This window comes from Pocillopora damicornis, chromosome 8 (genome assembly GCF_964200805.1).
Source record: "Pocillopora damicornis chromosome 8, jaPocDami1.2, whole genome shotgun sequence".
NCBI lineage: Eukaryota > Metazoa > Cnidaria > Anthozoa > Scleractinia > Pocilloporidae > Pocillopora > Pocillopora damicornis.
In genome coordinates, this window is record NC_142677.1 from 10325174 (window position 1) to 10349137 (window position 23964).

A 23964-nucleotide genomic window follows, 5' to 3' on the forward strand; every position below is an offset into this window, starting at 1 on the left:
CATTATCGTAATTGAATGCGAACTACTCATTTTAGTACGTACCATGAATTTAAAAGAAACTATGGAGATCTATATTTTCGTGTGTTGCAAAATGACACCCTATAAAATTCTTCTTGGAAAGTTTATGTACAGACGACTAGTACTCAAACATGTGCTGAAGCTCCTCCGAGGTGTAAAAGTTTGAGTCTTTCAACATTAATGATGAGACCTCTTGGCTTGACAGCAGGGTTGCGGCAGGAAGTCTTACGCAAAATAAAAAGAAACACAACAAAATAAGGGATTGCCGGGTCACAGGCAATAATAATAATAACAATACCATCTAAAATTCCTTTTAAAGGAAGATGGAGAATTAATTGAGCCGTTCGAGACGTTATTTAACCGTCCTTCTTTCTTGTTTTGAACCAACATGAAATAATGGTTAGCTTGGAATTTACCTCGATCTAAGTTAGAATTCTTCGTTTTCCCTATTAGGATTCTGCTCTTTTTACGCGAGTTGTATGATATGCCGCGTTCTGTGCAATCGAAGACGATATTGGGCCAATTATGTGAGAACGTGTGATTTGACAGCCCTGCAAAATAGTAAATTCAAGACAAGGGAACCCAGGAAGACTTGTAAACCCTCCTTGAAACTGTTTTTGATCTTGGGTTGGTGGCCAGTCTAGCTGAATATTCTGAAGACAAGCAATGTGAGCGCGGAATGACACCTAATCAACGAATTCTCCTTTTTTCTTTTCTTTGCATGTTTTCTTTTATGTTTTCCTTTCTCGCTTGAAATAATGAATACCACTTCAGGTGTCATGCCCTGGAATAAACAACTTATTATCCATTAACACTCAAATCCCATGCCAAATATTGTATTTGCATTTCAGAAAGACAGTCGCTATTTTTTCTGAAATACAAATAGTACAGTTTTTAGTGTTTTTCACCATATAAACATGTTCTTCTAAATATGTTGTGCGTAATGAGGGAGCTATGAAGATATTCATTAAATTTACTACTCTCATAACACAGGTTCATTCATTCACAAAGATCTAGGTTACAGGTAAAGACTTGATCCTTCGGAGTCTGAGTGAAATCATCTAAGAGTCAAGCCCAATACCAGGCCATTTTTCGTTCATAGAAGCGTGCGGGACGTTGCCATGTATGCACACTGTCTATCAAATTTACCCGTACAGATTATGGAAAATCGGACTGAGAAATCTGTGGATCTGAGAGGAATCAGGTTTGGTTTGCCACGTCCTACTCCGGTGACAAAAAATAAGATCTCTCATTATCATTGATTCATTTTTCATCCACTACTATCTTATTTGCGAAAATCCGTGTATTATTCTCAAAACGTTCGGGATCAGAAGCTGGTTTGATTGAAACATGATTCATTATTTGTTAAAAGAAGGAAAATTTATTTTCCACTACAAGAAAGCTTAATACAAGTCATGTAAGGCGCTTAGTATGATTTACCCAGCAGAGTGTTGCATGTGTCACTGTACAACGTCATTTTATCTGTTTGTTTTTAAGTTTCGCAAATACAATAGAAACAGTCTTGATTAAGCTAAATCATTCCCCCTCAATTGTGTTTCTTTCGATAGTAGTTATCGAGCATGTAGTCTTCGAATTTTCTAAAATAATTATTCAAATAATCATCAAGGGAGTCGTCGTCCATTCTCTTTCCACTTTTCTCTTCTCTTTTGTCCTCTTCTTCTTCTTCTTCTTCCTCTTCTTCACCACTTCCTTCTTCTTCTTCTTCTTCTTCTTCTTCTTCTTCTTCTTCCTCTTCCTCCTCTTCATCGTCTTCTTCTTCTTCTTCTTCTTCCCCTTCTTCTCCACTTTCTTCTTCTTCTTCTTCCTCTTCTTCTTCCTCCTCTTCTTCCTCCTCATCCTCCTGTTCATCGTCTTCTTCTTCCCCTTCTTCTCCACTTTCTTCTTCTTCTTCCTCCTCCTCCTCCTTTTCTTCCTCTTCCTCTTCTTCTTCTTCTTCTTCTTCTTCTTCTTCATCGTCTTCCTCCTCCTCTTCTTCTTCTTCTTCCTCTTCTTCTTCCTCTTCTTCTTCACCTTCTTCTTCTCCACTTTCCTCTTCTCCCTCCTCGCCTTCTCCATCGTCATCGCGTGCAGGCGAGTCTAATGAACATTAAACAGATAACAACGATTACTTAAAGATCATGACTACAAAACCAGGGAAAGAGTAACTATTACTTAAAAGCTTCAAATGCACGTTGCTTTTGACATAAAACCTTATCAAACAAGGGTATAATTTCATAACGGCCAAGGCTTTCAAGGATGACCGACTGAACAGGCACTGTTACTCTAAATAGCGTAGGCGCCAATTACATCCTTTTTCGAAATTGAGGCAATAGAAAACGAGCGTAACCTGAAAATTTTTGAATGAATAAAGGTTTTTTCATCTTACGAAAAAAAGAACCTAATCTACATTTGAGCCAGAGCAGTTACATAGTGATTAAATTCTTTATTGTAAAACTGTCGCGGTCCTTTATTATAGCACACAATGAATGTTTTGTGTCCTTATCTTTAAATAACACTTGAAGTAGTTCCATGCATGACCTCGGTCACTCTCGACAGTTCCATTCTGCAACATAATGCTTGAGAGTGCAATGAACCTTTCACCGGCGTTTTTTTAAATTTCCCTCAATCAGTGGACTACACATAAACGATTGAATCAATGGCAACTACTTGCTCTTACCCAAACTTTTGATGTAGTTCTTTACATCCTCAAGCTCTTGGCTAAAGCGTTCAAGGTCTGTAAAAATAATGATGAGCTAAATTTAGTGCATATCAATGTTTGGTGTCTCAAGTGGATTAATGGTCTTATAGAATTTCAACAGAATGGTTCTGCTGGGTCCCTCTTGTCCGAGAGCTCTCTGAACAAATCTTCGAGATCAGTAATTTTGAAATACTGAAAGATTTACTCCATTCTGTTTGTCATAATAGTGGGAAATTATACAGCTGGTAATTAATTACTAACAATGTCTTATTTTATTTTTGTCCTTATGTATCCTTTCTCAAACCCCTATCTTTGAAACTAATAGAAATCTCTGTGGTTATTATTGTGTAGGGTGGCGTAACATGTCGTCGATTTTTTAAATGTGTCACATAACAGGCCGTGTTACTTGAACAACAGACATAAATAATCATCTCGATGAGTTGAACTACTACAGTCACGGTCTAAGCTACCTTCATCATTGTCTTATTTACTGAGAGTCAATGAGTTCAGTTCTATGATTATTCACAGCCACAGCCACTTTTAATAGGCTTTCTCAATTTCTTTAAGTTTCTCTGACGCCAATAATATCCGCCACCATATACTAACGGAGTAATAGCTATGCTCCTTGCTTGACAATGGAATCACTGGGTCATCCTACGCAAAGTGATTTTAGAAACTTTTATTAAAACAACACATTTTCAAAACGGCAACTACACGATTAAATGTTTTCTTTTCATGTAGTTGCATTGATGATCACCAGAGTGGGTTTTAAGTGATGTCCACTTATCTTTACATTTGAAAATGATGTTCATGCAATTAACGTTTTGATCTCAAGCCACATACAAGTGGTCTTGAAAACATACAAATATTTTGACTGAACCTAATGGTCGGTTTGTGTGAATGAGAGACAATACTATCGTCTCTCATCCAAACAAACCGACCATTATCGTTACATGATGTAATTATATTTTTGCTTAAGACTCTATAATATCTTGGCTGTGACAGAAAACGAAGATGAGAACATCCTTAAAAAATGAAGGCCACTAAGGAATATTACAGACGATAACAAATGTGTCGCTACTTTAGACTCGGACGATCAATGAATAAGAGCGAATTTTGTCAGTCTAGCTCTAGGGAAGAAATATCGGATTTTGTATCCCACTGCCTTCCGAAATATATCAAGCCCAGACTTCTCACAAAGGAATCTAAGGAGCGGAATTTTTGTAAGCTTGCCATGGCTTTCTATAAGTCTGCAACTTTGTTAAATCTGTCGGATGGGTAGTGCTCTGTAAGAAAACTATGCACTCGTGCGCTGTCGACTGATCAAGATTAATGTAGAGGGCTGCAATATCAATCACTTAAATTATTGTTCGCTTCTAATTACAGCGAGAAAAAAACTTTCTATGAAACGAGAAAAGGTATCTAATCTACAATTTTATTGTATTCCATTTTAATTTATTGACTTCTCTCTTTGTTCTTCACTTTTTTTTTTTTGGTGGGTTGTTCGAGTCGGAAACCTGTTTACGCCCTTACATTGTCAAAAAAAATTCCTCGCTTCACCGGAGCACATTCATCAATTATTGCTCATTTAGCCTGAAAATGAACTTAAATTTGTTTTTAACTTAGCTAAAGAGCAACACTTGGCTGTGTCCTTTGTTTCCATCGTGTTTTCAAACATTTCAGTCGTTGATTCTGGTATACATTATGGACTATTTTGGTCGATTTATTTTCAAATTTTCGCTCGACTAGAGCACAATTTCGCTCCAATTATCTCTCATCCAGCATAAAAATGGCATTATAACGTGTTTAAATCGTTGCAGCGCAACAGTCGGCTGCAGTGCAACAGTCAGCTGCATCCTTTGTTTTCACCGGCTTGCTCCTCACAACAAAATAATATTGCTTCTCGAAATTGCGTAATTTGTAATGAGCCAGTTTCCTCGATACATGGCCCTAAGACTATTCTTGACAACTTAAGGTTAAAGTTAACATGTAAGGTGAAGTGTAACATTTTCAGAGAAAAATAATTGATTCACGTATTACGTTAAGTTTTATCAACTGATGCTAGTCTCCGTCAGAACAATAAGTCACAAACTTATTATGCACCGGCAAATTGACACAGCTAGTTGCTTGTGGTTGCATTTTCAATCCGAAAATTCTGAATGCCAACTTAACAGTGTGGACTTTTTTTAGAATTCTTGTATCTCTAAATATCCAACTAGGACGCGGATTTTCTTCTTGAACTATAATTATCTTCTGCCATCTGATATTTCTCGTATTCAATAATGATATAACTATACTTTCTAACTATAGTTTCCCTTGTTTGCACGTTTAGTACTTGTTGAAATTTCAGTTCTAGATCTAGTTTTGAAAAGCTTCGCTTTATGGAGGCTGCAGCAGCTGGAAAACTGAGCATGTATCAATTGCTATCGTTGGCTTTCCTTTACCTTGCCTACTCGGTCCGCACACACACATGCAAACACGCATGCAAAGAGCGTTTCGGAATGTTTCCTTGTTTTTAGAAGCAATCAAAATACATTAGACAATACAGATGCTATTTAAACAGATTTTCTTTTCATTTGTCAAGTTTTCTTCAGTGAGATATTTACAACCTCTTTAGATTCTTCATTAAAGGGGCTTGAGCGAGGTGGCAGACTATCGGTCTGTTTTAAGGAATGGCATGTTATCATAAATTACTTATTTTATTTGTTATTTTTTCTGTTAGTCTTTTTAAACTTACCAACACGTCGAGTTAACTTAAAGCCAGACAGCTGCCCTAGCAGGGCAATGAAACACAACAGTACGAACGCTTTGGAAGCCATTTCGTGAGCTTTAATCCTTGCTGTCTCGCTAAAGCTTGTTTGATGATGCCTCTGTACAGAATAGTTTTCGAGAAAGAGTCCTATAAGTATGCAAAGAAAAACCGCTAATTAGCGTGACCGCAACGTTAGCGTCCAATATTAGCTGATAACAAATTCAGTGGAATATTTTTCAAAGGTTAAACAACCAAAATACGAATACGAACGTTATTTAAATTAAGTAGTGTTTCTCCAGTGCATTATCCAAAACATGCTACATGTTAGTCTCATTATACACATTTTAACTAGCCGTAATTTTATTTGTTTTTCTCTGTCACACATGCAAATAATGTATTCATTATCGCTGTTTGATGGTCCAGAAAGCTCCCAAGAAAAAGTGCTCTGGCCTCCAATTGGCTCTGAGACGGAAAAAACGGAAATACTGAAAATTCCAGGTCCAATATATCATTCACAGTTTAGTGTCTTGATTGTCCTACTAGAATTATTTTAGGGCGTACATAATAATATTGACTAATAGTTAATTTTTCCCTGACTTTGAACTTTTAAGGTGGTTGCTGAGAAGGTAAAAACGATCTCAAGGAATCCTCCTCTGTTCTTCTGGAGCTCAGTGGTTGCATATAGTCTCGTGTTACTCGTATTCCCCATCCACGACCACGAAATATCGTTCTCGATTTATCACTTTCGCTATGCAAGGATGGAAAAGATAACAATACACTCTATTTAATTCATTTAATGAGCAGCTGATGCTGCTGAAAACGACTTTGCCAAACAAAACTTCTTTTATTTCTCCAGTTAGAACGCATGAGCACTTTTAATACAAATAAAAGGAGCACTAGATGTTATAGGATGACTCTGATCTTATTAAGTGACATCTTAAATATTTGCATGACTTTTTCTTCAGTTTTTTACGCATCGTTAAAGGTCTATGAAATTTAAAAGTCTTGGTTCAATGATCGTACACGAAAGATGCTGCTAGAAAGGACTTGTTTGAAGCGCGATAGTGATCGCCACGGGCAAAATGGGTGTGGGATGAATAAGTGAATCCAGCAGACTTTTGTTTGTTTGCATGTCAATGAGCAAGCACTCGGAACCTCTGAAGAGCCTTCAATTTTTAGAGAAAAACAAAACAAAACTCCATAACTAAAAATGAAAAATGAATAAACACAAACAAACCAAAAAAGAAAGCCAAACAAAATGACTCTAAGACTCAAACTGATAATTCATTAATCATTATGCGTTTGAAGGAGGCGCCATGATTCCTTGGGAAATGGAAGGAAGAAAAGGACGCCGTTGAAAAAAAATTGCATATATTGCTTTTTATATTTTTTATTGATATAAGGCCTGTCAACCGCGACAGAAATATCAATAGCTTATATTAAAGTTCACAAGGTGGGCCGTCAGACATGGTTTGATGCTACTCTGGTTTACAGGTTTATTGAATGTAACCGAAGAAGTTACAATGCATAGACCCAACGTTTCGACACCCCTGTCTAGTGCCTTCATTAGGGGTGATCTAAACGCTGCAACAGGAGGTTCTTTTATATGATCACTAATTAGCTGCCTTTTTCTGACTCGGTGTAAGTAGGCGTCAAGAAGCAAGCCGCCATCGTCACGATTTAAAGGAGCGTGGGCAGAGTTAATATACCAAGCCTCCGAACAAAGGTGTTGTGGTCACGTCGATTAGTGGTGATAATTTTAGAATTATCCCACCCAACTGTATGGTTACTTAGGCATGTGTGCTCCGATAAAGCTGAATTTTCCTTTTTGCAAAAGAAAACCGGTTTTTGATGCTCTTTCAAACGTGTACCAAACTGACGTTTGGTCTGTCCGATGTATTCGTTGTCACAGTCATTGCAAGGAATAGAATGAATGGCGTCGGTTCGTTGTTCTTCCGTGACAGGATCCTTAGGTTTGGCGAAAATATGCCCCAAAGTCTTTGAAGTTGTGGCTATGCAAAATTCTCTTGATGAGTTCCGTAACACCCTGAATGTAAGGAATAACAGCAAAACCAGTCGCTAGTTCCCTTTCATCAGGAGTGCTACTAGTTGTAACTGGTTTTTGGCGGTTACGGAGAAAGGTTTTTGTATAGTCATTTGCCTTTAGTTGTTTTCAAACACCTTTTATGTTTCTTTTGAAGCGTAAAAGGTCGATGAAGATTAGTTCAAATTTGAACATCAATTAAGCATGTCTTCCTTTTTCATTTTCATTTTACTAAATCATGATTGTCAGACCTCTGAAAGTTTGGCATCTTTCGGTGATGAGCTTCAGAAGAAAACGAGATGGGCATTTTTGAAACTAATTGTGTAATATTCGGCGGATGAAGTTAACTTTAGGCATTGTCGCGTGCAATATCATATTTGGGAGTAACAGACAAAAAGGTCATATTCATTAAAGGAAAAATTTAATTAGAATTATTCTGGAAGATCATTCCGACGCATTATGTTTTAGGTGGAAGGCCCCCTTTTCGCCCTTGCCCAGAAAAAGCTAAAATAATTCAAACGCTACACCGTGAGACTTTAATATAAGAGTGAGTTCTAACTCCTTCCTTAAAGTACTCTTCTCTTATCGTAAACAAATCACATCGTGGCCGTGTAAGAGTACAGGAGTGAAGGATTTTATTCCTTACAGCAATTACAATGTTTTAGTTTAATTTGCATTTTTCATGAACTGTTTGTGCACTATCTGTGACAAATTTTCGTAATTGTTAAACTCGAATTTTAAGTAACTCGTCAGGGAAGCTTTGATGTTGTTTTTCAGCTGTCATTGCTCTCTATGTTGTTGTGTTTTACACATTTGAAGACAGGAGGTACAGACTAAATATGCCTTCCCTTTTTCAAAAAGTAGACTGCTATTAACGTCCTCAGCTCACGTTCTTCGTGAAGTTTTTAATATACTGATTGCACCACAGCCAGAGTCCATTCGCCGCTAAGTCAATCTTTCCGACATCAGGGATATCAGTATGGAAGCTATTCCAGTTGCGAATGGAACACCTTACTTAATAGCACCTGGTATGCACAAGAATTTACAAGGAGTTGCCTCTGCTGTCTCTTGGAAAAGAAAACTCGCAATAATTTTACTTCAAATAGCCTTTGTTAAACTCAAGTCAGTTTATCGACCGATGGTCGCGGGTCTCATTGGGGTTAACCTTTAGCCGAAAGACGGCAAAAAAAACATTAGCCGCTGGGCGTAAAAACTTACAAATTTTAACCGTTAGTCATAATATTTCAAATTTTCACATTTTTCCTAAGCACGATGTACACTTTTATTTGTATTGCCTTTAGGCTGATGCGGTACCGACAAATACACATTTTATCCCGATATCTAAAACAAGGACATTTGGCGCAGGTACCCTTGAGTCATACTCTGCGGACCGAAAGTGTCTGTTTTTCGCGCGTTTGATGAGTTGACTGGGGACCCCATTTGGCAGAATGATGGTATAATGGAATACGCTAAAACGAAGAATGACGGAATATCCTAAGACGCCGAAATGACGGAATGTGCGCGGAATGAGATCTGAAAGGACCTGAAAGACCTGAAACTCTACTGCCTTGTGAAAACAGTATGAAAATGAAAAAATATTTGAAATCAACCCAACAGCAGCTTCGTCTGGCTAAACCTAGGTTTAAAGAGTCAGACAAGCAAGAACAGCAGACATCTCTGACACTGAGAAAAGAATCGTTTGTAAGGAGCAGCGCAGCCTAAGGAATGTTTTTTAGCTGTAGAGATGCAATAAGAGGAAAATGTTGTGCGGTAGGATATTTATCACACATAAGGCTGCAAGAAATGAAAGAAATCGTTCATGATCTTTCCCGAGACAAAGTGCATGAATCTCTCTGAAGACTTGCATTTGGGTACAGCCAATAGTTCCGAAATATTACCTTCGTTTTAAATTTATCACTCAATAAAACTTCCCTAGAACAAGCATCTGTCTGAGGTGGTACAGACAGCATCTAAACGCCAATATTTGCTTACGAAATTAAAATGCGCTTATGCAAAGCCAACATATTAAGAATCTACAACAGCGGAATAAGGTCTGTTTGTGACTTCGCCGTCTCTTTGTAGATAATGACCCCATATTTTAGATGGGCATGACGACTACGTTGTTCACAGGAATATATCAATTAACAAAGATTGACAAACTAGAATCATGCCATTGTCGATAAATTAAATGGGAGGAAAAGAAATCAAATGTACTTGTTATAGCAAAATTTTTGCCCATCGTCTGTGGCTTATTTTGTGTTCACGTCCCTCTTCCACCCAATCCATCCCTCTCTGCTCCTTTTTTTCCTTGTTAATGACGACAAAATAACGTAGTAATGATTTCGAGAGGTACCATCGGTATCGTCGTTTATGTTATTCTCTCCTAATTCGAATTTTCATGGAAAATAGTGTAAGCTGTCGTGGTGTTTAATATTATATTACTTTTAGTTTTCTTTTCTTTTTTCTATTTTTTTCCATGGCCGAGTGCTGAGCATATTTTTTGAAACACGTAACTAATAACTTAATTAATTATTTCTTTTATGGCGAACGTTATACTATGTAACCTGATTCTCATTAAAGATGACAAGCAATAAGGTAATACAGATGATATAATTATATGAAGAGAATCGTTCAACAATTGTTTACAGAAAATTATGATTTTATTGGCAATTGCTTGAACTAGGCTTACGCATATTCGACAAAAACTTGTAATCGACTTTAAGCCATTAGTTTGTTTTGTGTTGTAGTGGCAAATTTTGTATTCTATCATAAACTGATTTAGTCTTTTAGCGTCTCATAGTCTCCGTAATCTTTATTTTAGTCATCGCCTTCTTCTTCGTCATCATCGTCGTCGTCTTCTTCTTCATCATCATCGTCATCGTCATCATCGTCGTCGTCGTCTTCATCATCGTCGTCGTCTCCCCCTTCTTCCTCTTCTTCGCCTTCTTCCCCGCCCTCCTCTTCTCCGCTATCGTCTTCGTCTGAAATTAAAAATTTCATATCGCAAAATAATTACCATCTTCATTAACGTATTAATGCTTTCTAAAGAATAGAAATAATCGTTATTACCTTCACACTTTTTCAATTCCTATTTACCTATTTAATCTTTTATTAGTCATGAAGGCTGCCTTCATTTCTATCTGTTGATTGAATTACAATCAATCGACGAGTTGGTTGATTGATTGATTGGTTGGTTGAATGATCCTAATTTGAGATCACGACATCCAAGTCGATTTTCTGCTAGTTAAGCTATTGAGCTTTCGGTATGATCAATTGTTTGGCAGATCTACAAAGTGCTGGCAACATACAAACTTATCAAGTTTTAAACTCTTAAATGCGAAAAACAGTTCGGAGATTTTATTCATTCAAATTTATCTACACGATTTTCATGTTATTGGCGAATTCATTAGCTTGTATTACGATCAAAAAGGTTTTAAAAAGTAAAACAAGAGTAAATGAATGAAATGAGGTTAATTTACTATCGATTCAATTAATTCAACGCCATAATATCATTTGCATCAAATTATATCGGACTATACACAGCTACTTTGTTCACACCAACCGTCATTTTATTCATAGCTACGTTTATTTTCAATTTGGTCTTGCAAATTTTCCAACTACCATGATACATCTTTATGTAACAATTTTTATCACCGACTCAGAATTCGAATTTTCGGCTCGATGTTGAAAAATATCAAAGATAAATAAAGCGCTCCTTTAGCTCTTTTCCGTAATTTTTTCCTTCGATGTTTCTTTAATTAAAGAGGTTTGGTAGAGACCAAACAAACTTCCTTCAATCAATGATAACTCAGTTGCGGTACACTAAACTGTTTCAAAACTATTTTGAACCAAACGGATTTGTTAGATGTCAACAAAATGCGGTGTTATTGATCGCTGGAGAACAGTTGTGGACATCATGCAGTTCTTAATGGAGAGAGCCTATATAGACAACATATTCCAACGTTTTATAAAATAGAAGAGAACGGAGAAGAGAATAAAACAAGAAAAACTTAAAAAGACTCTGTTCTTGATATACTTTGCTCTAACTGTATTGAGATAATATTTAACAATTTTGACTGTTCAGGCAGTTGTGTCATCGAATTTTTGTAAGATCAAAAAGCTTGTTTCCCATATCATTAATGGTATATTCTTTGACATATCATTGTCTTTAAAAAAAGAATACAAACATTTACTGCATCAAACCAATTACAACTTACCCTCGCCGGTAGGAAAAGGAGCACATGAAAGCTGCCCCACAATAACCAATAGATAGAGAAATATAAATATTTTGGAATCCATTTTTAAGCAGCAGGTTTTTCACTGGAGATCACGTCTTCAGTGGAAAACAGGGAGAACTGATTCCCTCCAGGCCCTCGTACACTTATATTACATAAGAGAAGTCAAGAAGAATTTGAAATCATCGTCTGTGGTTTTCAATATTGATAGGGAAATCCGATCCCCCACAATATCAAACAAAAATTTACCATTCTAGAGAAAATAAAATTTTCAGGCTCAGTATAAGAGACTATGTAACTCAGGATAGGGATAAAGACGTTCAGACTTTCAGATTTACCGCGATCTAAACCACACCAGCTGAACTATTTGGAGCTTATTTTTATATAGAAATTCACACTTTTTAAATTGGTTTCTTATTTGGGCTAACTTTATGGGTGATCACTTATGGCTTGAACCGCGGAGCACATATCTTGAGTCGAAGACATTCCTAGCAAACCACAAGTATTGTTTTGTTTCCTTAACTACAAAGAGTGTTTCGATAACATGTTTCCATCGATGCTCGCGGAAGTATCCTTCTAGACACATAGACGATATTAAGTAGAGGTTAATGCATGAATATCGCCTATAGAAGCGAAAGCGAGAGCAATTTAATGCAGAGAAGTGATGTAACCAAGAGACATCTAAAGGTAAGAATTTGCTTAAAAGTATCCAATCTTTTTTCGGGTACCTCGGGCAGACGTCATCATGTTTGTGAAGGAAGAGGAAAAACCCTCAAAATGTGACGATATCCGATCATCCTAATTAATTTTGATAAAGAGTATAAGAGTTCGATATGCAGGAAATATATTTCCTATGCTGAATTTAATATACATTTGTAAAATTCGAAGTCAAGCAAACTCTGTCACATTCTATTAATATTGTCATAAGAACCGAAAATGGAAGAGCCTTTTGTAACTACATTACCAAGCAGCGGTGTGGATTAAAGTGTGTTGGAACGATATATTGGGTTAACTAAGCTGAAAAGCAATTAATATGTTAACAAAACGTTGAAAACGCACCTAGCCAAGTCTGACCATTCCATTGATATTTTTTTATTAGTGGGTTACTTAATTGAAACAAGTAATTGTCTTTCCAGTATTAGCTATACAAAAAATATAAACGGTTTAAAGCGCAGCTTTGTGTAAACTTTGTTGACATTTATAAACCGACTATCGCGGAAAAGGTTAAAAAACGACCTCTCTCCAGACATCAAACTAAATTCTTGCCCATTTTCCCTTGGTCAAAAGAAAAATCCGACGGGATGCCAGTTCGTATGCATTAACGATACGCATGTTTTGAATTGAAAACATACTTTAGTACGCTCTGGAACGTAAAGTATCATCCATTTTTATTAGAACATTAAAGATGATGTTTTCACTCAGTTTTGTTAAGGGGTAAAAATAATTAAAGAATAGGTTTATGCGGAGTTAAATTGACCAAACCTTTTTGTACGTAGGTATTCCAGAAATTTCATGATTATTAAGATGTTTTGGTCTTTTGCAGCGGAAGTACATAAATGTGTTGGTTATAATATCATATAAATCGCCACTAACCTTTTTTTTCTTTGAATACCTTAATATTACCTCGTGGCAAAAGAAAACTTGGTTAATGCTACCATGCAGACCCATAAAATGAGACCAAAAAACAGAAGAGGATTATTAATAAAATAAAAAGGTTGTAATTTATAAAGTGGTTTCAATGAAATTATTTCAGATAAGGTAAGGGATAAGATAGATTTATTCATTCACAAGCCTCCTAGGTGCTCTTACATGTATGATTACAAGCTACGGATAGCCATAAAATGAACCGTAGATTTTTTTTCTCGTCCCACGTTTCAAAAAATGGTTAGGCGAAAACAATTATTTGTATTGGTACTTGTGTTTTAAATACCTCAATCGAATAATAAAGGACTGCGGAGAGCGGTTAGTTTCAATCAAAATGAAAGTTAACCTTTTGGTATTTTTGTCTTATTTTCATAATGTAGAGTTACTATGAGGGTTTCCCTGGGAGGACAGCTTTGACGGTTGACAATTTTTAGGTAGGCAGTTCTCCTCTGTATTTGAATTAATATTTCTATTTGAAATTATTGAATTTGAGTTATTAATAATATCCCTAGTTATTCACTGACGATATGAGATGAAAGTTACTTCTGAAACCCTACTGCCACATATAATACGTATAGCATATATCGTATCTCAAGGTACCCAACTGAAAATATGATCTTGTCTAACAACCAGTTTGGGTTTGGAGAGAAACACTTTACCCCACGTGTATTGATAAGTCTCATCAACAAAACAGCAAATGCGATTGACAACACAAATTTCTTTCCAGGTGTCTTTTTGGACTTATCAGAGGTTTTTGACGCAATTGATCACTCTATTCTTTAAAAAAAAAATTCCATAGTCTAGCCGGTATAGCACCTGACTGGGTAAAATGGTACTTGACAACTAGATTGCGAGTAGTCCAAGTCAATGGGAAAAATTTATGCGAAAGAGGACCTGTCTGTGGCGTCCCGCAAGGATCCATTTTAGGCCCATTGTTCTTTATTTTGTATATCAATGACCTCCCAAATAGCATAGGATATGCTTAATGTTTACTTTTTGCCGACGATACCTGCACTTTTTACTGAAACCGAAATCCTAAAATTCTTGTGGAAACCTCATTGATAAAATTCGTCATGTTGCGCAGTGGCTAAAAACTATCAAGATGTCCATTGATGCGGAAAAAACGAAGATTATGATTTTTAGACCTTAATAATACAATTATTGAGGAAGTTGAGCACATCAAATTTTTAAGTGTTTACATGGACCAGCATCTTGCGAGGGAAATGCATAGTGACTACATTTGTACAAAAATTACTAGAACAATAGGAATGCTACATAAAACAAGGTTTCCCGTACCTAACAAATCTCTTCTCTTATTGTATTATTCTTTAGTTTACCCATACCTTACCTACTGCAATGGAGTTCTACATATCCCACTAATGTTAAAAGAATCTACTTGTTATAGAGGAGAGCTGTTCGAACAATTTTAGCTGCAGATGATAGGGGCCTTAGTAGACCTCTTTTCCAAAAACTTGGTATTTTTGACATTTACAGATTGTAATCTTCTCACGTTGGAACCTTCATGAAAAAGTATCGCCGTGAAATTTTGCCTCGCTCTTTTCTAAACTTGTTATAAACTGGAAGCCAAACTCATAATTATTCTATTAGATATGCTGAATTATACCGTCCTCGAGTCTGTAGAAGTAACATCAAACAATTCGCAATTTTATACTATGGACTAAAATTGTGGAACTCTCTGCCTCATTCGATAATTAATGTGCAAAATACTTCATGACTTTCACAGCAAGGTTATTAATATTAAGTAATCAAGTTCCCATAGTATTTTACACTTGTTAAATTACGTTTTACATTCTAGTTTAACTTAAACTCTAGATTAAAGAGTGAGCCTCACCTATAAGCCTACATGGCCTCTCGAGACTTTCTTTGCCTTTTCCTTTTTCTATTTTATATTTCCCATGTATTATCTATGTAAATTAGCTTTGTTCCCCTTTTGATATGTAATAGAGGTAAATGATAAATAAATAAATAACTAAATGTTTGGCTATAAAACACGAGACCTTTTTACCTTACAGAATGACGTCATATAATAAGGCTTAGGTATGGAAGGAAAATTTACTCACTCCATTCTCTGATCTGTGAGAGGATAAATTTATGAATAAAAACTTGAATTAGACACGGTGTCCCCTGCCTCTCTACTGTGTTAGCTTCTGTCCCCAAAGAATAGGAAATGTGTGGATGAATACTAAACTGGAAACTGGGTTAAGAGCTTCAAAGTTTGGCAGTTAATTTATCTGACTTTTAAATATATCTTGTCTTGCAATTTCATCTTATGTCTGTTGTTATTACGCACAGTGGTCCGGATAGCACATTAATAACCAAATGGTCATTTAAGGGTACGTCACGCAATTCTGAAACAAGATGGAAAATAATAGAAGTTCCCACGACTTTAATTAAAGAATCAAAACATGTCATGAGAGATTTCTAAATGCTACTGATTTTAATAATCACCAACAACGCTAAGCATATAGTATACAGTTTGGTAGGTATACGTACGGAATGGATAAATAGTGGAATCTTCATCTCGGGCTTTGTTTTCACCTAGAGTTCAGGAAGCATATTCGAACTTAAGCAAAAAGCTGATCTTCTGGATGAAAATTATCGTTTCAACAGCAAATATCAAATTTGAACAGATAAAAAAGAAGATAGAAATCAAGAGCTAAATTGAAAATGTACGACGTTATATTATTATTATGAAGCGAATGCAACTTTGGGAAATTGATTTAAATGCACGAAAATTAAATTAACGACTCTTCTTTGCGTTGAACACAACTCCTAAGAGAGCCCAAGTCAAAAGAGAGACTGACCCTCTCACGTCTTCTTTATTTGTCGTCGTCTCCGTCGTCTTCGTCGTCTTCGTCGTCTTCGTCGTCTTCGTCTTCGTCTTCGTCGTCTTCGTCTTCGTCTTCGTCTTCGTCTTCGTCTTCGTCTTCGTCGTCTTCGTCTTTGTCTTCGTCTTCGTCGTCTTCGTCTTCGTCGTCTTCGTCTTCGTCGTCTTCGTCTTCGTCGTCTTCGTCTTCGTCGTCTTCGTCTTCCTCTTCCTCTTCCTCTTCCTCTTCCTCTTCCTCTTCCTCTTCCTCTTCCTCTTCTTCTTCTTCCTCTTCTTCTTCTTCTTCTTCTTCCTCTTCTTCTTCCTCTTCCTCTTCTTCTTCTTCTTCCTCTTCTTCTCCACTTTCTTCTTCTTCTTCTTCTTCTTCTTCTTCTTCCTCTTCTTCTTCCTCTTCTTCTTCCTCCTCTTCTTCTTCTTCTTCTTCTTCCTCTTCTTCCTCTTCCTCTTCCTCTTCTTCTTCTTCTTCTTCTTCTTCCTCTTCTTCCTCTTCCTCTTCCTCTTCTTCTTCTTCATCTTCTTCTACTTCTTCTTCCCCTTCTACTTCTTCTTCATCTGATGAAAATAGGATAAAGTTATACGAATGTTAGTTGACTCTCATCATGATTTAAATGTTATCATACCTTTTTGATACGCCACAGCGGTACATCTGCCATTTTCTGTCGAGCCATGATTTGTAATTTGGCGAGATGGATTTGAGTCATAATACGCATGGTGCGATTAAACGATAATTAAGTGATTGCTTTATGTTGCGACATATCACTTGGCTCGAAAGAACAACCCCACAATTGGAACCAAAAGTTATGAATCAGTTATGATATTTAAATTTAACTCAGCCATCGAATTGAGAGTTCTTAGTGACAGGACTTTTTGCAAAAATCGTCACTTATTAGATCATTTTAGCATTTAAATAAATTTACCATTAAACGGTTGTGAATATATAGAAGTCATATATTTGAACTGCGGTTAAAGACGTGAATATGAAAGCGATCTTCGCAGTAATGAACACTACTTAAGTAGTAGTCAAAAGAAGGGCTGAAAAAAATACTTTTGTTTTTTCCAGCCCTTCTTTTGACTACTACTTATGTAGTGTTCATTGATGCAAAGATCGCTTTCATATTCACATAAATTTACCATTGTTATCTTATTGGACAAACTTCATACATAGTGAAATATCGCAGGGAAGCTTCTTGTATTCGCTTTTGCGTTTCTAACGTTCACTTGGAGGAACTTTTGGACCCCAGATAACGTTGACGTCAATGGTGGTATTTTAAACTTCTCATTACAAAAAGCCTACCACTAATTTAAAACTGTCATTCAACAAATTATGTGAACTGTGAACTTTGAAATAAATATTTGGGCAAAATGAGTGAGAGATCATTTAGAAATGAGGCTTCACCTTTCCCTTTAAAAGTTTTGTATAGAAAAGGTCTCCATTCAACCTATTTATTTGCAGATTTCATTTTCAGTCAATCTTCTAATCAGAGGTTCGATTCTTTGCTCAAAGGAGCTCCGTTATGTATATATTAATGATATCTGCTCATAAGCATATACAATAGTTCGCCTTTATATTTTCGTCACGCCATTGCGTTATTAGTTGCGTCACAGCCCCAAAACCTGCTTGTAGTTTAACTAATTGACCGCAAACAAACATTATCCTTTTGTTTAAGTGACTCATTTATTGTATTACAAACTGTTAACGATCTGAAATTTTACCCAGTAGCGAGTGGAATGCACACTAGAAAACTCCAAAATGAAATCTTATCTCAAGTCCTTCTGATGTATGGATGAGGATTATTTTAGGTTTCACTTCAAGATTTTTTACTGGCATGGTTTTCCTTAGAAACCAGAAGTTGGTCGACTTTATTGGTCAAGAACTTTTTCAATGGATGTTTATGGATTAAACAAACAGCAGCAACGTTACTTTTACCGTAATGATTTAAATAAAAGATTTCATTCAAGCGAAGTTAAGCCTTTATACAGAATCCACAGAGTTATCTTTATAAAAAAATTTGACGATCGTCCACCTTTCAAAAAGAAAACCTTTCTATTTCACATCAAAATGCTTCTTATCGCTACAGAATTCATAAATAATCTTTTTTTTTGTCATTTTCAATCTGTTTCGTATAAAACTTTTCGATAATGTGAAACTAAATGAACTGGTTGGATATCAGTCCGACATACATATGTCATTTTTTATCGCGTGATGGCATTGGCAGATCCGAGCGCACCTAGTTACGTTCTTTTTGCCCATTTTTTTCGTTAAAGAGCACTATTTGCAAATGTTTAAACCTTCATCAACCAGAAAAAGCGTTCACAAGCCGGCAAGAAAGCGTGATTGGTAGTTTGACCTAGTTTCCCAGTCACACGATTTTTTTTTTTACCGACACGGAAAATAATCCCCTCAGATATCTACTGATTGTGACTCAGGCAGAGTGAATTATCAAACATGTCTTGAGTCTTATAAAGTTTCAAAGAGTACACAATGATCGATAGGAAGCCTCCTTTCATTTCACTCAAACAGTTTGAATTCTTAACATCTCGGGTTTAGACATAAAACCGGAAGTTTTCTTCTACGAAACAGCACAGTTCAACTGGCCCGAGTTATATCATATTTACCTTGACTTACCGTAAGGACACTTCGGAATAACTCTAAACCTATTTTAATCCATATTTTTTAGTAATATTTTGTACTACTCTAATTATTTTGAACAATCATTGGTGAAGGATGTTTCGGTTTCAAAACGATTTTGTAACTTGTAATAACTATTTTAAAATTTCATTCTTACCTCCTTCCATTGGTAAGGGAGCAGCTGACAGATGACCAAACAAAGCCACAAGGCAGAGGAAAATTTTCAACATTCTTGAATTCATCTTTTCGGCTCTCTTTTCGACCTTAAGACTTCTCTTGTGACGGTAAGCAGAGGAGAATGAGAGTTAGAGCCGTAATTGAGCACTTTATGTCAATGTGATGTCGGAATCTACTTTACGATATTGTTTGTGGGTTTTGTATTGGCTAAAAGTAAGCTAACTCTATAACGACCAGAAATAAACACTCACACCGGTGGCGTAACAGGAAAGCAAGAATTGCCCCGTCACGACCTTAGCGTGATAAATCTAGAAACAATTGTTCCTTTGTATGACCGCAAAGGAAAAACGTCGAAAATGCCGCATGAAAGGATGGTAAACGATCGAGTCCGAAATTAACGAAACTCTTGTGAACTTTCATAAATCTAATATAAATTACGAACGTAAGGGGGAACTCAAGGTAGACAAATAAAACAAACACTCTTAAAGTAAAATTCTCAATTCATTTCATTGAACCCTAATTGTCAACTTCACAATATCAGTTGAAAAATAACAAATACATGAAGAGAGAGGTGTAAGAGCATGACAGAAACCGGAAACCTTGTTGAAGTTTGCTAATACTGAATAATCGCCAACGCAGAGTGTTGCGGTGTAGCCTACACGGTGGTTTAGCAGGGAAAAACAAGTTAGCGTTACGAAATAGCTGATCATAAGTGAAAATATAAAATTTACGTTAGAGCCACATAACAGAAAAACTCATGACCACTTGTAACTCTCCGTGTAAATATTAGCAGGTTGAAAATTAGATGTCTGTATCAAGGTTAATTGCAAACAAACCCTTTAATTCTAGATAGTGCTAATCTGCTTATGTTTTAGGCTGATGGAGATGCAATATACTTTGACACGTAAGGTTTACAGAGATCCTGCAAACTTCTCAAGACCTGCTGAAATTTGGTCTTTGACTGATCATGATTTGCTCCGAAAATATCTGAGTTACTTATACAAAAATTTCGTCATTACTCGCATATTAGTGTTCTACTGAGAGTTTTGTTGTTTAATTGAGTTATTTTATTGATTTGCGAATAAACAAAAGTTGGCTGGCGTCGTAATATTGCTCGTAAGCTATTTCAATACACGTTTATTGAGCGAAAATTCCTCAAAAATATTATCTTTTTTTGTTAGGCTAGTTATGATGAATAAAATTAAAGAAACAATGCTAAAATGAAGCACAATCCTCCATTTTCTACCGTAAGCAAAACCGGAGAGATATTATTTCTATTCAACTGCAAAATGGACCTCATTTGAGTAATTCATTAAAAGCAACCCAATCTTCCCTGTGTGATTTGTGTACCAAAACGTTTTACATTTTCTTGCATCCGTGATTTCTCTGGTCCATAAAAATGAATAATTTTGGGTAGGAGAAATGCTTATTTCAATTTTAAGTTAAAATGAAAAATCATGGTAACTATCCCGAGATTCGCAGAGAATTCTACGAGCAAATAGAAAATTAGGGAGCCGTTGTTTTCACTTAGATGTAATATTTCCAACGTTCCCTGATTAAAAGCGATGTTGATTTATTGTTTGTGAAGTCAAATTAAAATAACAGCATAATCTCAAATGCTAACAAGAACTATTCGATATTTCAAAAACTTCTCTTTCAGTTACGACTTGAATTCGAAATGAAAAATTATTTATTTCAGTTCCTATTGGTATTTCCACCGAAAATATTTGTATCCGCAGAGAATGATAGAAATTCCTTTTGAAGCTAATGATGCACGTTCCAAGTAAAAAAGTGATTTTACAATGAACACCAAGGGAGGCTAACAGAAGGTTTTTACGACACGATGTCAACATGCCCAAAATCCCTCGATAGTTCCTTTAACCTTATTAGAAGTGTCTTCCTTCTTAGATCTTTCATAAATATAACCAGACGCGAGAAAAGATAAGAAAGCAACAATTGCTCCGTGACGGCATTGTTGTGAGTGAAGAGGGAAGGAAGCTTATTGGTGGCAAAGGAAGGAAGTTCAGAATGCTAGTGCAAAATTTATTCACCTCCTAGCGTTACAAAGCGGCTGATAGTTTGCCAATCCACCCTGATCCGTTTGGTAGAAATTTAGTTGCTTCAGATCTTCAACTTCAACTGCTTTCCAGTAGAAAGAAAGATAGTAGCCACACAGTTCATAGAAGAGTAATTGAATCATCATTCGCTCGTAGAAATACGACTACAACAACTATGCGAAATTAAGAGGCTCTATGACTAGGCAAGGGATGACAAAAATTGTATAATCTATCAATTTTTTATTCATAATAACTGAAAACCGCACAGAAATACAATGACCGAGCAATTACCAAAACCGGAAAACCAAAAACCCAATGTCCCCTTCAGAACAGAATTAGTAAATATTAGCAGATTGAAAGTTGAATACCTATATATATATCAAATATATCTATCCAAGAAAAAACTTTTGACATAGGAGAAAGATTAATTGCATGCAAACACCCGAATACAAAATAGCGCTAACTTGCAAATATCCGATGAACATGCAATAAAACGAACATGGGCTAAGCTGAATTTGAACAAAAAACAAGACGAAATGAAACATAATTACCTTTTATCTTAGAAGAAGAAAAATTAGTTTTTTCCAAAAGCTATTAAATCAGTGGTAGATTATTGAAAGAACCTTCTTCGACCTGCGCATTTCAAAAAACCTTTTGACTATGTGTAATATGTTTTCAAGAAAAATTATAAGATTAGCCTAAATGGACCATAGAAAAGAATTTATTCGAGCCAAATAATATGAAGCATTTACTCTCATCTTGTTTTAATTTTTCAAACTGTCACGCCGCTTAAAAGAGACAATTATTAGGTGATATTTTTCTTTTTTCCAGTTTTTTTTTCTGAAAGGTTTTGTTCACCGAGATAACTAAACAAAGCTGAGGTAATACGCTTACACAAATGATGCGCATGTGAATTGAAAGATTTATTTTAAGATAAACACTATTGGAGTCTGACTTTACGAAAAGACAGTAACTGATCAAGTCACGTTCATATTCTGTTAGCAAAGATAATAAAAATCAAGATAACCTCACTTATGTTCCCTTTTCTCACGATTTCACCTTGCTTACGATCATATTAAAGTTATTGCACACAGGAGCGAAAAGTTATGTTACGTTAATTCCTCAAAAAAATTATAATAACAAAAGAAGGAAAGAAAGAAAAATACCCGCGTCAAGAAAGAAATGAAATAAGTTTTTGGAAGTAGTAAAATAAATGCTCTTGCCCCATGTTTCTCGGCATTAATTTTTTTTAAGAGTAGCGAGGGCTCTGGAACGGACCCTTGAACTCCTTGCCTTATCAGATGTATTAAATTTTTCATGGACGCCTAAACCAATGCCTGAATGATTATTATTTAACTTAGGTAAAGTTAGGTTAATCTTTTGATTACTCGTACTTGTTCGACAACAAACCCACCCGAAAACTTACATTAAACTCAACCTAGTGTCTTCGATATAAGTCAGCGATTGGAACAGTCATATGTCCCTCCGTGGTCTCGTTTATCAGTCAAGTTACATAACTTATGGAAATCAGTGACGCTATAAATAACTCTCTACACTTTGTCTTGCATCTGATGGTCAAAGTTTACCGATTACGTTGAAGTTTGCTGATTATAGCAAAATGAGTGTTGCGGTGAGGACAATATCGACCATTTTCTTATGTTTTCACCATATTTTGACGTCCTCTTTAATCTAAAGCTGAAAGAGAAAAAAATGGATCTGCATTGTTAAAACAATAATGGTAAATATGCATGGTAATACTGGACTACTAAGACTTTTTCCTGTTGAAGAATTTTCTTGAAGTGGCCAAAAGTTTGTTCGTCTCGGTCAACTCTTACTACGAAATGAATAACTGGAGTTAAACTTGCTAAGGCCTCTGCTGAGCAATTGTTTTCAGAAATATTAGTCGTGCATGCGGGACTAGACTCACAAAGAAAACAATTGTGAAACATGCGTAACACACGCGAGCTTCAAATGGCTGGATATTGGCCAAGTGACGTGCTGTGTATCGCCAAACAAAACCCCAAAAAGAACGAAACCAATATCCAGGGATCTTGAGCGAGTAATAATGGTTATCGAAAATACACTTTTTGTCTTTTTGTTTGTGTTTGTTTCTTTGGTTGTCTGTTTGTTATTTTAGTGGATGGAAGTGGGTTTCTGGCGCATTGTTTGATATTGGAGTGGCGGCAGATTCATGAAAATCCTTTTCGACGTGCTTGGTCTCATTTATGAAATCATTATGGTTTTTTTTTTTTTTGTTTTCTCGTCTGTCATAATCAATGTTACCGCAAAGCCATCATGCATGAACAATTTACCCAGACCTCTTGATAAAACAGGGCGTATGAATCACTCAGCTCAGCTTAGGAAGGTCGCTCGAAAGTCCAACTTCAAAGCTTTGTCTGATAAATTAGTGGAGCACCTAGTATTTTTGATATGGACTGTGGACAAAACGAAGCTGCCATGGCAGCTTATGCATGTTGCCGGATTCAGTCTAATTGCAAACTTGCTAATCAAGATGGCTCAAAATGGTTTCCCTGTTTTTAAACATCAGTTCCTCGACTGATTAGTCGATACTACCACAACTTTATTTTTTCACTTAACAATGCTGTCCAAAAAATGTCCAGTTATTTTACAAAATGTGTAATAATGTCTATATCGTAAGAGGTTACCAAAGCCTCCAAGCAGCCTTCTAATCTTAGCTTTATGTCCCTGTTACTCGAAAACGAGTTCGGTAACCTCTAAAAACTGTACAAGCGATTCGGAACCGCTTCAATTATAAAAATTTAAGGTGGCTCTCAACAAATGTTTTAAATCTTGCATTTACATAAATCTTGTAAGGAAACGAAATAAACAATAAAGAGGGTA

General features: G+C 36.0%; 3 protein-coding genes and 1 long non-coding RNA gene across 5 annotated transcripts in view; 1 reads left to right on the forward strand and 3 right to left on the reverse strand.

The window, feature by feature from the left end:
- Positions 1-1379: 1379 nt before the first annotated feature.
- On the reverse strand, positions 1380-5844 carry LOC149041331 (uncharacterized). Of its 2 annotated transcripts, XM_089180624.1 has the most exons (4): positions 5739-5844; positions 5454-5615; positions 2696-2752; positions 1380-2115 (listed from the first exon to the last, which is right to left on the reverse strand). In XM_089180624.1, exons 2-4 carry the CDS (start codon positions 5533-5535, stop codon positions 1565-1567), a joined length of 690 nt encoding a protein of 229 aa, XP_089036750.1. In that variant the 5' UTR covers positions 5536-5615; positions 5739-5844; the 3' UTR covers positions 1380-1564. The 2 variants fall into 2 exon arrangements, with proteins under 2 accessions (XP_089036750.1, XP_089036749.1); XM_089180623.1 differs by having other exon boundaries at positions 5454-5773.
- Positions 5845-10153: 4309 nt separating this feature from the next.
- LOC113672234 (uncharacterized) lies at positions 10154-11869 on the reverse strand. The gene is made up of 2 exons (XM_027188522.2): positions 11730-11869; positions 10154-10493 (listed from the first exon to the last, which is right to left on the reverse strand). Exons 1-2 carry the CDS (start codon positions 11809-11811, stop codon positions 10330-10332), a joined length of 246 nt encoding a protein of 81 aa, XP_027044323.2. The 5' UTR covers positions 11812-11869; the 3' UTR covers positions 10154-10329.
- Positions 11870-11976: 107 nt separating this feature from the next.
- LOC149041332 (uncharacterized) overlaps positions 11977-23964 on the forward strand; it is a 13076-nt gene continuing 1088 nt past the window's right edge. Inside the window, exons 1-2 of the long non-coding RNA XR_016179242.1 lie at positions 11977-12434; positions 13772-13825. This is a non-coding gene — a long non-coding RNA (uncharacterized LOC149041332). The remainder of the gene's footprint in view (positions 12435-13771; positions 13826-23964) is intronic.
- LOC113672233 (uncharacterized) lies at positions 15831-19190 on the reverse strand. The gene is made up of 2 exons (XM_027188521.2): positions 19026-19190; positions 15831-16791 (listed from the first exon to the last, which is right to left on the reverse strand). The coding sequence occupies exons 1-2, from the start codon at positions 19108-19110 to the stop codon at positions 16232-16234; spliced, it is 645 nt and encodes a 214-aa protein (XP_027044322.2). The 5' UTR covers positions 19111-19190; the 3' UTR covers positions 15831-16231.

What these genes read in the sequence shown, in the direction of transcription:
- LOC149041331 (XM_089180624.1), bottom strand. Translation starts at nt 5,535, where the DNA reads ATGGCTTCCAAAGCGTTCGTACTGTTGTGTTTCATTGCCCTGCTAGGG. An exon ending in TAAGTTAACTCGACGTGTTG is followed by an intron (nt 2,753 to 5,453) that starts GTAAGTTTAAAA and finishes TTATTTTTACAG; the next exon opens with ACCTTGAACGCTTTAGCCAA. An exon ending in GAACTACATCAAAAGTTTGG is followed by an intron (nt 2,116 to 2,695) that starts GTAAGAGCAAGT and finishes AATGTTCATTAG; the next exon opens with ACTCGCCTGCACGCGATGAC.
- LOC113672234 (XM_027188522.2), bottom strand. Translation starts at nt 11,811, where the DNA reads ATGGATTCCAAAATATTTATATTTCTCTATCTATTGGTTATTGTGGGG. An exon ending in TCCTTTTCCTACCGGCGAGG is followed by an intron (nt 10,494 to 11,729) that starts GTAAGTTGTAAT and finishes TTTTAATTTCAG; the next exon opens with ACGAAGACGATAGCGGAGAA.
- LOC113672233 (XM_027188521.2), bottom strand. Translation starts at nt 19,110, where the DNA reads ATGAATTCAAGAATGTTGAAAATTTTCCTCTGCCTTGTGGCTTTGTTT. An exon ending in TCCCTTACCAATGGAAGGAG is followed by an intron (nt 16,792 to 19,025) that starts GTAAGAATGAAA and finishes TATTTTCATCAG; the next exon opens with ATGAAGAAGAAGTAGAAGGG.